The 14,652-nt window shown below is 35.4% G+C and overlaps 1 protein-coding gene across 1 annotated transcript; it reads left to right on the top strand.

Moving 5' to 3' along the window:
• The first annotated feature begins 6,017 nt into the window (after positions 1-6,017).
• Positions 6,018-10,550, top strand: LOC108746376 (larval cuticle protein 8-like). The gene is made up of 2 exons (XM_018483108.1): positions 6,018-6,059; positions 9,818-10,550. The coding sequence occupies exons 1-2, from the start codon at positions 6,045-6,047 to the stop codon at positions 10,196-10,198; spliced, it is 396 nt and encodes a 131-aa protein (XP_018338610.1). The 5' UTR covers positions 6,018-6,044; the 3' UTR covers positions 10,199-10,550.
• The last annotated feature ends 4,102 nt before the right edge of the window (positions 10,551-14,652 follow it).

The following is a 14,652-nucleotide window of genomic DNA, read 5'->3' as shown; positions in this document are numbered from 1 at the left end:
TTCCATCGACATCATCTGAGATCAGTCTGTACATAACGTGTATGTTGGTAAAATAGTCAAAATTTTGGTAATGTATTGTTTAACATGAATTATTTATTAAATGTCTTTGAAATAAATTAAAAATAAAATTTAATAGTGGTTTTAATAAAATCAAGCACTGAAGGGGTTAATCCATTATTTAAATAAAATAAAACGATAGAGTTTTGATGTATTCGATTTATTTGTTTGTATGCATATGAAAGACATCGAGGAATATTCAAATTAACCTGCATTCACGCGAGGGTGTCATCCGGAACGACGAGCCTTATAAATTATAAATTCAGAGGTTTGTTCTTTATGGCTAAACTAGTACATTTGTTATGTAAAATAAAACAGATATCTGCATATTTGAAGTTCAACGAAAGTAAAAGTTTTAGGAAGTTTTACTGCAGTTCAGTGCAGCAACAAAAAACATATCTAATATTTTGCGGAAAACCAGCCTCATTCTTAAAAAATATCGCATACAAAAATACTTATAGGAAAATCTACATATACGTAAAGTATAGTATAATGTGTTTTCGTACATTTTTATATGTCACAATTTTCAAGAATAATACGATCCCAGATATCAATCTTAAAGATACGGCCGATTATGGCATCGCTGAAATGCGCGAAAATCAGGGATGTGATACAGCGATTACAGATACCTCCTAAAGTAAGACGAAACAGTCCACAACTTTTTCGTCATCGCAGTAGTCGTATGCAACAGCGAGAAGGCACGGCGATCGTACCATAAATACGGCGAGATAAAAAGCAAGGTAGAAAGAAAAGTAGGCGGCGTGGCGATACACCCGTATCAGGACGGTGTTCGATCTGTCAAGTGAATAAAAATGAGGTGCATCGAGGTGCATCGTCCGCGATGTTGGTCAGCGAGAGACGCGTAGTCTGGAGCTGCACAGTTGCAACAGATTTTATCGATTGTAGCCCTTAAGCTACCTTCTCCCCCTCCCACCCTTATCTCGCGTTGTACGTGTGTGCAATGAGTAACGAGACATCTTACAAGGTATGCGTATAAAAATGCAAAATAAAGCTGGAAATTTAAATTGCAAATACATTTTGCTAAATGTAAGAGAGCTGATAGTATTTATCGTCTAATACCCAATTTCTTCACTTTCATATAAGTTGCGGAGAATCTCCTGGATATAATTATCTAGAGGATGAAGAAATTGGACTTAAATAAATCATAAATGTACGGATGTATAGTACACTTCGCGCGCGTGATTGCGGGTTTCTACATGTGTTCATTGTTTTTATAATAGACCTGAATCTGGCAAGAAGAACAATGCAATAAGACTTCGTGAAACATCTCTCTAATTTTTGCAAAGCGACATCCAGAGCGCAGGTGATATCCGCCTCGAGAGACTCGTCGTGTTAACAAATGATCAGATAGAACCGCGAAAATGTTACTTGGTGAATGTGGGAAATTAATGATCCACGTCCACGGCGTATAGCGCGGTGTGTTCGACGAAGAGGAACTTCGATTGCATTAACGATCGCACGTAATGATCACGGTTGATCTCCTTGAGAGGCACCTTTTTTAGAAATGTGATCTTACACTGTGAAATTTATAATGCCAAATTATATCCAGTTTAAACAATTTTTTATTATTTCTATAAATCGCCATTGCTCTTACTCAACATGTCGTTAATTTAACTCAAGAAAATGTACTAAATTTGGTTCAAAAATTTAGTTTGTTATTTATCTACTAAGTGCATATATTAACATAAATGTTGTTTACTTTGAAACTTAATATAAAAATGTGTTCATTTACATTTTGACACATATGAGGTAAAAAGAAACAAAATGTTATTTAACTTAAAGGATTGGGTTACATTGCTGTTTTGATATCTAACAGTGTAAATTGAGAGATAAGAACATATAATGTTAGCAGCTTTCACGGCTGATATTTATTCATACATCTTTTGAATATCTACGCGCCGCGTTACGTAATATAGCTAATTAAAACCCCAACAAACATACAAACTTTCCCCTATATTTACCGGACAATTGTCCCGCTATTGATCAGATAGTGATCGTTCATCCCGTTCTCTTGCATTAATTAATGTTCATTGAATTAATGTTCTTTGTCCAAAATATTCTCCAGAAGGTCTCTTCACGAGTTTAGTAACGCGTATTCACGCGATAGTGACCTACAAAAATGGAAAAAGTCGACATGTCTTTTAATCAAAGTTTTTTAGAGAAAATTTGTGAAAAGATTCTTACGATTTTTTAAATATTTATTATCTATTTAGATTTTTATCAATTAAGAAAAATACTCACGTTGCGCGAAGTATTTCATACTTTATAATATTTAATTTTTAATGACAACGTCTTTTCAAGAACTTTATTATACATATAACGTTAATTGTAAATAAAAGTATAGAACTTATAATGTTTTTTAAAAATAAATATAAAAATCAATTTTTATTTTATAAATTTTTCTTAAAATATAAATCAGACCACAAAATAAATGATGTATAGATATTAAACAGAGCTCTTGTTTTTATATAATATAACATAAATATTATCTTACCGCAAAATTATTGCGCTATAAATTACTGTACTTGCACGGAGTTGACGTTTCGTTATAATCCGCGGTGCACTAAAATATTCAATGAGTAATTGTGAAACGTATTTTAGCATTTATCATGTCGAGCGTCCTCGACTTTCAAGAGAGACGTTCACCTTCCTAGTTCTCTTCCCTTCGCGTTTTCTTCCTAATTCCGATTAACAGATGATTTTTAACCAACCCCCTAGGCTTTTCTGACATTCTATTGCGACTCGTGAGTGCAAAATGTAAATGCGATCTCGCGAGAAAATTGTTCGGATATATCGATGACGTGACTTTGTGAATCACGCAGGTACATGGCGCTGCGCAGCAGCGAGCAGCTGGCATTCCTAGAGACACACGAGAATTTATTGTCGTGCTACGTGCCCCTTACATTTCCCGTAAAAGAAGAAAACTAATGCCTATCGAGGCATAATTCACTGTTCCCCCGTCAGATCCTGTCTAATGTTACATCGATGTACCTCGCCGGTAATGTCCACGATCAATAATCGCACGTAGGAAAATGTACGGCCTTCCCCAAAGTTTTCACAAAGAAGAGCGAAAGAGAGGAACTGCGACGTCGCTAAATTACTACTAATTAACGTAATTAATCTCAATTAATTCCATGATTCGATATTTTCATGTTTCGATTTGACGGAAGATCTTTATAATTTATAATTAATATTTTCATTGTATGTACAGGTATTTACATATATCGTTTTTCTGTATCTTAACACTTTAACTGTCATGATAATAATCCAGCGCGGCGTTTGACTTTTTATTAACACCTTGATATTTGTAACCGACACTGTTACAATTTTTCAAAACGCTTACAAAAAGTAAACGTTATCCAATATAAAATTTGAAATAACATAAATAATTAAAATAATAATGTAAAAATGGACTATTTCATATTCATAAGAGTGCAGTCTGATTTAACTGTATTACATAATAAATTAATTAATTACACAATATTGTTCCGATAAAAATGTTTATAATTAAATATAAATAAATATAATTGAATATAAAATGTGCTCATATATTTTCTTTCTTGTATAACTCTGTATACAAAAAATAAAAACGATCACATTATACAATATTCTATATATAATTACATACATAATTTTATTATACATAATTATATATGAGCAATTTTTTATCATTTTCACAAACCTTTTCTTTTTTACAAAAAAAAAAAACAATACAAAGTTTATCTTTCTAATTATTTTTCAATTTTTCTTATTATGTTTCCTGTATATACGAATAGAAATTGTATAAGAAAAAAAAATGTATGAGCATATTTTATATATAATTATATACATATTTATACTGGAGTATATAAACCTTTTTTACTGGGTTATCTTTATACTATCGATAATGAAAACTCTATTATGGCGAGACATACGAATCTGGGTAAGCGACATATTAATCGTATTTCCAACTACGTACTTCCAACGAGCGCGGAATTTCCCAGACAAATATAACCCCCTTCTATCTCGTGCGGAGACATTAACATATCTGATCGGCGATATTTACTGACAATTCTCAAACATCCCAATGGAATGGCATTGATTATTAATTAGATACGCATGTTAGGTGCATGCATAATTCCGCATCTTCCGGCACATGCATCGCTTTGTATCAGCTACATAATACACTATCATGTACTGTCGCGCATATTTATATTACATAATAATGTTGTAAGAGAAAAAAGACCCAATATTACTACGCGGCTCTGAGTTTAAAATAAAAAATACCTTTTTACTTTGTAAATGTACACTATCGCGCGTGCAAGGGAATGTTCTCAGAATCGCGCGTAACCCATTTCGAACGAGAAAGTTTGGCGTGCTGTTGTTTCTCTCACAATTACGTTACGCCAAGGACCGAAGCCGTCACGTCCTTTCCTTTATTTATTTATTTTTTTTTTTTTTACGAAACCCCTTCGATTACAATCGCCTCGATTAAACGCTTAACGCGAGCTCGTTATTCTCACAGCATACGGAAAGTTCAGCCGTGACGAGGTAAATGCGATATAGCGCGGCGCTTCACATAATTATCGGTCGATAATGAGAGATTGTCAGGCCGTTTCCGATTGATTAGAGAGTGGACAATTCGACTGCGCGTGTCGTGCGTTTGTCAGTCGATTCACAGGCTAGAGACTGCATGGGATATTGGGTTTGATTTTACGCCAAATCGTGAGTAATTTAGACTTTGCAATTAGAAAAAAAACTCGAGGTAAATAGCCGTTTGACCAACTGATTGTTTAATGATGGCGTGATTTGTTGATTAGAAACGCGCGATTAGCACTGACGATTAATATTACGTAACATTTGCGTGAGCGATGAAGCGGTAAGATTGGGAAAAAAAGTGGAAAATAATGAAGAAGAATTGAATTTTACCGTGTCCGTACTACTGCTAGGAAAATGCCAAAGCAATGGGCGGCGTCTGATTAATAAATCCGATAGAAGATACGAGTTTAAGCTGTTCCCATATGTGTCACATACATGCGTTGTTTTATGAAGAGGGTACAGCTTTTTACAAAAATCCACAACATAAATCTACGCGACAGCGACACGGCGAAACAGTCTCTCGAGCACTCGCTCTTGATCTTTTAATCTGACGGTAACGGTACTCAAATACATACGAATGATTGAAAATACGGTAGACGCCACTAACAGAAACGTTATTTCTATTTACCAAACTTTCCAGATTTCTGCCTCGTGTCCAGAAACATTACCGAACGGCAATTTTCCTTGAACTGGCCATAAGAGAGTCTTACCTTGCCGTAAGAGAAAATAGCGGTGGAACCCAGGCACGAAAGAAGCAACGAGAAAAGTTACATAACAGTGTTACACGTATATCGTCTTCTTAAAACAACAATAAAAAATTCGCATAAATTCGAAACGATAGGGAATATATATTCGTGTAATACTTGAACGTGCCGACGAGTCTGTCGGAGAGAATACCACAACTGACCGCAAACTCACCGAGTCCGAGTTTCCGGCCGACTAATCGATGGAAAAGAAAAACGGATCCCCCGCGCAGTGTTCATCGTTAAAGAAATTGCGACAATTGAGTAAGCATCCTCCAACGGGGGACCCGATGACATTTAGCGCAGTGTGACATGGTGATCTCAGGGAAGATGGTCTCTCCTCGATGCTATGTAGAGTGTGTTGCTTCTCAGCTCACCAGCGAGGCGGCAGCGACACTTGCACACACGCATACACACACGTAACGATGCTGTGTTAAATCATGGATCCGTGTAAACCCCCCTGTCTGTCCCCCTATGTGCGGCCCCTCTATGTATGCCCCCATGTGTATCCTACGTACTATCGTAACGTAGTGGCTATCGGTGCATTGGACCGTCGGTGGTGTTGGTGATGCCTCCAGGGGTATATATACGACGAGCGCTGCGGGGCTTGATAAACACTTGCCCATCAGCGATTACTGCCGCAGCATGTACACGTCATTGGTAAGCGTTTAATTAAGAGAAAAAAAAAAAAGAAGCTGAGGGGATGAGGGGAGAAAGGGGGATTGGGAAGCAAGAATGCCGGAGGGCAACTTCCGCCATTCGCCGTGAGAGACAATTCGCGGGTAATCGTAGCCGGATCGTGTGAATCTGACGTGCATTTCCGGTCTCTGCGGTGGGATTCCTGTGCGCGTATCGGGACATTCTGTGAGTTACGTTGTTGTAAGTGACACTTCTCGATTATATCCGGTATAGAGCGAGTCCGGAAACTCCGAGGACTCCGGGGATTCGGATGTCGGTGGGTAGAAACGTGGGGCGAGCCGGGAACGGAGGGTAAGTAGCGTATCCCGGAGGATAGTTGGTGTAAGGATATCGATCGACACCGTCGGGATACACCCAAAATCTGCCGCGTTCTCGTGTAAAACAATGTACGTTATCTTTAGTAACGAATGCATATATAGCGGATAATACAACATGTTTTAACTGCGAACTAAGATAGTTTTATTTTAGAAAATACTGAGTCGTGGATAAATTTTATCTTACGAGAGATGTAATAAGTGTGAGATAGCAATATTTATTCTTTAATTACTTTCACTAGAACTATTTTTGTTTTAGCTAGAACTACTAAAACTACTTTTTTATGAAAATTTGTAAAACTATTTCTATTTTAACTGGAAATGCTAAAACCAACACTAGAATTACCTAGTAGTGTCGATTTTAGTAATTCTAGTTAAAACAGAAATAATTTTATAAATTAAAATTAAACAATTACAAATCAGTCATTTTGATCACTTTAATAATAGAACTTGTATTTTAATTAGTTCTGCTATCAAACTATTATAGTTCTATTATTTAATTAGAATTAGTTCCACTATTTTTAGCTATAGAAATAATTTTACTCTATCAAAGTAAAAAATGACTGATTTGCAATTTTTGCCAAATTTATAACAATTTATACATTTTCTGAAATTTTTCATGACTTTTGTTGTAATATGTAAATTATTAAATTGAGCTTATTTTCCTTTTTTTTTTGTCCTTTTTTTAAAAATATGTTATTAATAATAGTAGAAATAGATATACCTTTATCATCGATAATTCTAGTGTAAACAGCGTTTCAACTGAATGAATATTAATCACGTAAAATCGAAGAGTTGCTAAGCGTAACAACATTTCCATAAATCGTAGTGTATATCTGTTCATTTCCGTTTTCGACAAGCAGCGTATTAGTATAATTTATTTAGTGCAACAATCTCTACATAATCGACATATTAAATTCAATTCAGTTTTACTGAATAATTTCAGAATAATAGTGATGTTCTCAATAATAATCTATTATAGAATTTTTTGTACGTTGTAATTCAAGATAATGTCTTATTTGTAGTGTCACAAATAATTATTCAGAAAATTGTAAAGTTGTTATTATACAATAATAACACGAATCGTCAACATTGTGAAGGTTATTCAAAGTGCAGCGTCTGACCTAATAACGCTGATACTACCGCGATCCCCGTCGTGTCTGACTCAAAACGGTATCACTACTGCGGAGTCCGTTTCCATTGGTTCAAAGCAAAGCTTTCTCTGTCGCAACATGACCGACCTAGCAAAAATGTTGTTGTTAAAGTTAAATCAGTAGTATAATAAACAAAGGCAGAATTCAATAACTTTAATATTTTGATAATACAAATATTTTGATATTAATATGTTATACTATATATTAATATATGATTATATTGGAGATTAGAGACATATTGTTCTTATAATTAGTAGTATTCTTAATTATATCGTTTTTACCACGTTGCGTAAATATCGCGTCCTCGAAAATGTCTAAGTAGCGATAGTTTATTAGCACGTACGCATAAACACTTGTGCAACAACGTGAGTCTCAAGCAGGGAAACTAACGAGAAGGCTAATGTTCATACGATGTTTACGTACCGGCAAACATAACCAGTGGCGATTAACTAAGGCTGTTTAGTTCTCTACACCGCGATCCGGCGTTGTTGTCGAATACCGTAACTTTGATACTTTATCGTAGCGCATCGGTATTAAATTATTCGCCGCGGGTGAGTTCTCATTCACAATCATCACTTTAATCGAGATTTTACTTGATAAGTCAATCTTATCAATTAATTGTTATATCTTTAATCTCCAAGGATGGATATTACTTTTACTTTCATCTCAGCGTTTGTATTAGATCTTTTACCTATCTTATTAGTAATCCCGACTTTGCAACAACCGATACTGTGAAATTTCGTAACATAATGTCACATTTAAGCGATTTCAATCAATCAATATTAGAATCGTGTATTCACCATTTGTATTTAGCTGTTAAAACGTGTGTGTCCTAAACGGAGATGTGAAAATTACGCTAAATATAGGAGGTTAACACGCGAATGAAACATGGTTTGGGGAAAAAAAGATTAATTAAGATAGTCGTGACAGTAAATCTGTCACCGCAGCGTTTCCGAGTGATAAATTGATAGTGAGCGTTTTTAACGATTTAATAATGACTATTAAATAAATACTAATCTCATCAGTCTTCATAATTTTACAAAAGCAATTAATTTTGTTCAAGAGTACTGCAATACCATATTACACTGTCAGCAGGATAATTACATTACATTAATTAGACTTTAATATTTGAATTTACAATTAAATGCATACTTCTCTGTATTAAAAATTTAACATAAAACTCTCCAATCATGACTCTCCAACTAAAATTCATTCCTACAATAAATGTGTCTTCGCGAGCAGCTCGATCACCCATGAATTATTTTTCCCGCATTAAACACGTATTTATTTCTGCTCAATTAATACTTTTTAACTTATATAATTTAATTTTTACATCGAGAAATTTTTATCAATTAACGATACAATGGGCAATTTTTACTCCTATATTTTTTTTACATTTATGACCTGTTGATGAGTTTCACATTTATTCTTTAACAATCGAATGTTTTCCACTAATAATAATATCTATCTGAGCTTTTTATTTTTATTCCATAATAAATTTCCCTAAGTTTGAACTTTTGAATAATGTAATTGGAAGGAACTCACTTTTATGGAACTATAAATGTAGAATAAGACAATCGATTTCCGTCATTTAATTTACTCTAAAGATAGCTCACGCAAATTCGAAACTTCCGTTTACGAGAAATATATTTTATGGATTATAGCACAAAAAAAAGAAACTTAGGATAGGTTATTCTACCTTCCGATGAACTTTAACTCAGTCTGTTATCTTCTTACCTTTTTATTCTTTTATTCTTATACTTTTTTGTTTATCCATTACATAAATTATCAGTTAATAAATTATCAATTACGTAGTTTATCCAAAGATGGAACAACCGATCCTTAATCAATAAAACGTAAGCGAATTGACCAATCACAATAGAGGCAGTCACTAATCCACCACGTAGACCAATCACCATAAGCATAATAATGTAAGCAAATCCATGTTGATTTTCTCACTGCGTAAGTTTTTCTGTATCGCGGCGCTTAGGGTGTCTCTCTTAGGGTGTGTTCGAGGAACCGCTATTATATCCTAGCTATTCGTGTCCTATTATAGCTATATTCTATTCTTATTTTACATATAATCTAATGAACGATGAATGAAGAATAGACTGACACAAATAGCGCTCTCCCCAAACGTAACCTAATTGCCAAATCAAATTATATTGTAAAAATTTTGGAATCAATAACTGACTTTCATAGTTTTATTTCTATATCATTGATTATTTATACTTTTAATACTTTTTATCAGGTAATCTTGATCGCATTGGCAGCCTGCACCGCGGCAGCGCCTGCCGACGAACCGATACCGATTGTCAGCCAAAGTCAGGAAGGTCCTAACCCGGATGGGTCGTACAAGTGGAGTTACGAAACCGGTAACGGTATCAAAGCCAATGAGGAAGGTCACCTGGAGGAAGTTGGCACCGACAACGAGGCGATGAAGGCAGAGGGCGGCTTTAGCTACTCGAGCGACGACGGCCAGGCGATCTCCTTGACGTACGTGGCCGACAAGAATGGTTTCCAACCGGTGGGTGCTCATCTACCCACCACGCCGGAAATCCCGCCGCTAATACTGAAGGCTCTCGAGTGGAACGCGGCTCATCCGTCGAAGGAAGATGAGAACCAGGTGTAAAACAGCGATCGGCGCCGCCGTCCAGCATGTGATCTCACGACCTCCATGAGTAATTATTCCGCCACGAGAATATGGAAGACGATCCACGATACATGAACCTACGGTGACGCCGGACGATGAGTGTTGCCGCCGCCCGGCGTTGTCGTCCTCGCCCTCGAAATCAACACGGACTACTCTGGTTCAAATTGTTGTAAATATTTATTGTACACGATATTATACACATGCGTATTTTAAATATATTATATTATATTGTATTAATATATATTCAAAGAGACATATGTACCACGATTTTCTAACTGACTTGTAGTTATATCACGGTGCATTAAGAATAAACGTTGCATCTTAGGAGAAACGTTGCTATTAATAAGCCCGATACCCTCGGCAAAACACGCGAAAATGTACGCGAAATTCTGCTCCAGATTCGCGAGCGTTACAGGAAGGATGCGGGACAAATTTGCGGTTGGTGGTGGCGCATATTTATTCATCTCTCTCTCTCTCTCTCTCTCTCTCTCTCTCTCTCTCTCTTCATCTCCGTTCTGTAAATCAAGAATTAATTCATTTCCCTAACATACGCGTAACAAAATTAATTCTTGATTGGATTAATTCTTGATCGAAGATGCTCTTCAACGTGCTCGCATCTGCCATCAAATCGATTGCTTCCGGAATGTACGATCCATCGCGCGATTAAAGATGAATTTAAAGTAAATCCTGCATTCGAGCATCATGGATACAATAGACGCCGGCTTGATTTACGATAGAAAGTCGCGCGACTATTACTGTAAGATATTACATCGCTGTAAACACAGCTGCCGCGCGCGTCTTTATTACAGCAGACCTTGCTCGCTATCATTAATCAATCACGTAGAGTGGACAAAGACATGCGCCTTATGTAACGTGCGTCATATGGGAACCGTCGGTAACTTTGATTGCGTTTGGTGCAACGAGAGTCTGGACGTCTCGATGAGCCTTGTTTACTTAACCACTCGCGCGTTAATAAAGATCCACGTATTCATGGCATCTGGTAACAATCTAATTAAATTTAATCCTTATATAAACCTGCGACGATCAAGCTCGGATAAAATAACTGTTGCAGCAGGATCAGATAAATCTCAATTTATAAGTGCATACAGCGTTATAATTTATCTTGATGATTTCATGATCAGTCTGTACTGTATTTTTCAATATCTCTTTACAATGATACGCGCTCGGATAAATCTTGCGATCTCTCTATGGTAATCGGGAGGGTTAATAAAAAATGTTCCTTTCCCGATGATCTGAAGGGGCCGTCATTTCACGCCGGTGACATGACAAATATAAATTAGCTCTGACACATTCTCCCCTTGACTCCTTTCATCTCGTACGATTTACGCTATTACTGACACTCAAACCTTCAGTCACACAAAGAGATCCGTTATCTAAAAAGGAATAATGTACAAAGCAATCGAATCTCCAGAGGCTGTCACTTCATGTAATATCCAAGACATAGGAGATACGAATCCGTGCTAACGCACTCTTTCTTTTCTCAATCACTTTCATCTCTCTTCTAATGATCAAACAGCGATATACATCGTGCTTCCCTGATATTGAGAATTAATACGTCATGCTGATATCGTGGATAATCTTTGTGTGATATCATTTTCGCGAGCTAGTCATCTATCCGGGGACTTTCGAAAAGGTCGACCTAGAGGTCCGATTCGACACGCATTGACGTTGACATCCGACAGCTTCGCGAGGGTGGAGAAACCGGAACTAATTATACCTCGCGGCGTTCTCGTTGAACTTTCACCTCAGGCGCCGCGATATTCGTCATATATTGCCGTTTAGTAGGACGTGAGTCGTGTTCTAAATTTGTTACAGCATCACGTAACAGCAACTTATATAAATCTTCCCGGCGCAAGCTCGCGCGAGGTTAAATCTTTCAAAGTTTATTCCCGTAGAGAGAGAGAGAAGAAGAAAACAAATTGTATACAAGTTTCAAATTATTTTTCCCAAAAGTGTAGTTCCTTTTGACTAAGAATTAGTTGATAAAAGTTTTATATCACTCAACATTTGATAAAAAGCCATAATTCTTACTCGCAAATCTTCGATCTCAGATAACAATATCGTTCTCTTACTTCAAAAAATAACTTAAAAAATTGAATTTTTTAAAAAAAGAGAAAACTGTTTCCAATCTTTTTAAGTTGTGATTATTTTGATTATCCTACAAAGTTATAAAAAAATGTGAAATAACTCGAAATATCACCAATAATCTGTATTTATCTTGATCAGAGAGAGAGTTAAAATGACTAAATTTAAAATCAAATAATTTCTTCTTCAAATTTTGATTACCAAAACTATCTCAACTCTAAATATTCTTTATAGAAAACTCTTTTTTTTATTTTAAAAAAACGGCACAGCTTAATATTATTCTTATAGAAGATACATATTTTACGATCTCTTTATGAAAGCCTTAAGAACGGCACAAGCTATTATAATTTAGATTGATTGTGATATTAAATTAGTTTACTTTAGGTGATTAATAAAGTACTTTTTATTTATTTTATTTATGATAATAATACGAAAATCAATTTTTTTGTGTCACTTTTGACGTAAAAGAACAATATATCGTGTAATCATAAAGATTCGCAAGATTTCTCGCAAAGAGATAAATCTTACACAAATGTTCTTAGGTTAAAATTGTTTTGCGTTTAAATTGCTTGAAGAAAATTATTTAATTGTTGACTTACTATTCTGTCAGCACAACAGCATTCTTCTTACAGCACGAAGCTTTATTATCCGCGGTTAGAGAAAGTGTGCCAAAACGTGTCTCTTCCGGTATATATGTCACGTAGTATACTTATACAGCATGAAACGTAACTGTTGGCGCGCTACCAGTACTTTTATAATTCATAAATATTATAACAATTTCGCATTTGTCAAAATATTAATCTGAATTCGCATTAGAATGCGTATATCGGCGATACATCGGCGTGATATCGCCGGCGACTCATAATGTTTATTAATAGTACCATAAATTCGATTATCCGGCCTCGATTAATTCCATCTATCGCAGTCTTATTTGCACTCACGATTCAACAAATACCGATTATGATCGTGCCGTCGAATCGAAATTGCTGCCGCAATCAAGAAACATGATTCGCGGAATTTATAACTGAATTATGAAGCGACCGCTTGGTATTAATTATCAAATTAAACGCGGTGGCGCACGGACGAAACATATATATATATATACATATATACGCGCGCCTCTGTAAACAATTTAACATTATAATTGGTGTACGTGAATATTTCCGCAGAATGAGCAATCCGTGTTTGTTTACGCGTGTGTTCACTTTGACAACTATAATCATTTTAACTGCAAAGAAAGCAGAGGACAAAATAGAGAGAAAAGAGAACAGAAAAACAGAAAGGTTGGAAAAGGAGAGTAATTAATCTACTAATATTTGCATATTTAATTTGGACGAGTAACAGTGCGGAACGCCAATTAATGCGTAAATGTTGTGTGATAACATATATGCATAATACAGTACAAACTGTTTATATTGTGTGTGTGTTTATTTGTATTTATTAAATAAGTTTATATTAAAACTAGAGATATTTCTTAGAGCATTTTCCGAATTTCTTCTTAAATTAATTATTAATTTAATTCGCCTTCATATAACAATATCAAATTATTGCAAGTGTATGTAAAAACTAATTAGATTATTAAGAACGTATAAGAACTTAACGAAAGTGAAAACAAATGAGAAAACCGGTTCACAATTCACATTTTACCATTAACGTAATTGCCCTGTTGCTCGAACTGTCTCGTCGAATTATCTCAGATTTCAAGAAAACGGTGTAGTCAGCAGCAAGAACTCTCGCTATCATTCGCTTATGTAACAATTTGTCTTCCTCATTCGCCGCAATGATCATTTTTGACCTCGATTTTTCTATTACCGCTTAGTCGTCTGTCCACATTCAACTTAAGTGAATTTGCTAGTCTCACGTCAAGTAGCCACTCTCGAAATATTTTCGCCAACTTCTTAACAAAAGTAGGCGATGAAAGCGACCGTACATCCCGAAAGGACAAATATTTGCTTTCTTCTTCCTCCAATGTTTAAAAAAGTGTCGCCATTGTTGAGAGGTAATAATTTATTTTTAATTTGAAAGATCCTTTCACTGACAATGAGTTAAAAATAAATACTCGATTATAGAATTAGAATTTCTTTATGATATTGTAATAGTTATTTTTGCATACATTGAATAAATTCGCATTCATGAACTTGTATATTTATACATTGCTAGATATAAGTAAATATATTGAGGGTTTTATTAACTTATTACAATTTTGCTGCTCTTAAACATAACTCTCTCTGCATATCTGTCTGTGGTTAATCAGATTGATGGAATCGTTTAAATTATATCTATCCGGGATAATTGCGATACTGAAGTAAACAACATGATATATTCCA

Source organism: Trachymyrmex septentrionalis, unplaced genomic scaffold, assembly GCF_001594115.1.
Source record: "Trachymyrmex septentrionalis isolate Tsep2-gDNA-1 unplaced genomic scaffold, Tsep1.0 scaffold17, whole genome shotgun sequence".
In the NCBI taxonomy this organism is placed as follows: Eukaryota; Metazoa; Arthropoda; class Insecta; order Hymenoptera; family Formicidae; genus Trachymyrmex; species Trachymyrmex septentrionalis.
This window is presented reverse-complemented; position numbering and strand designations above follow the sequence as displayed.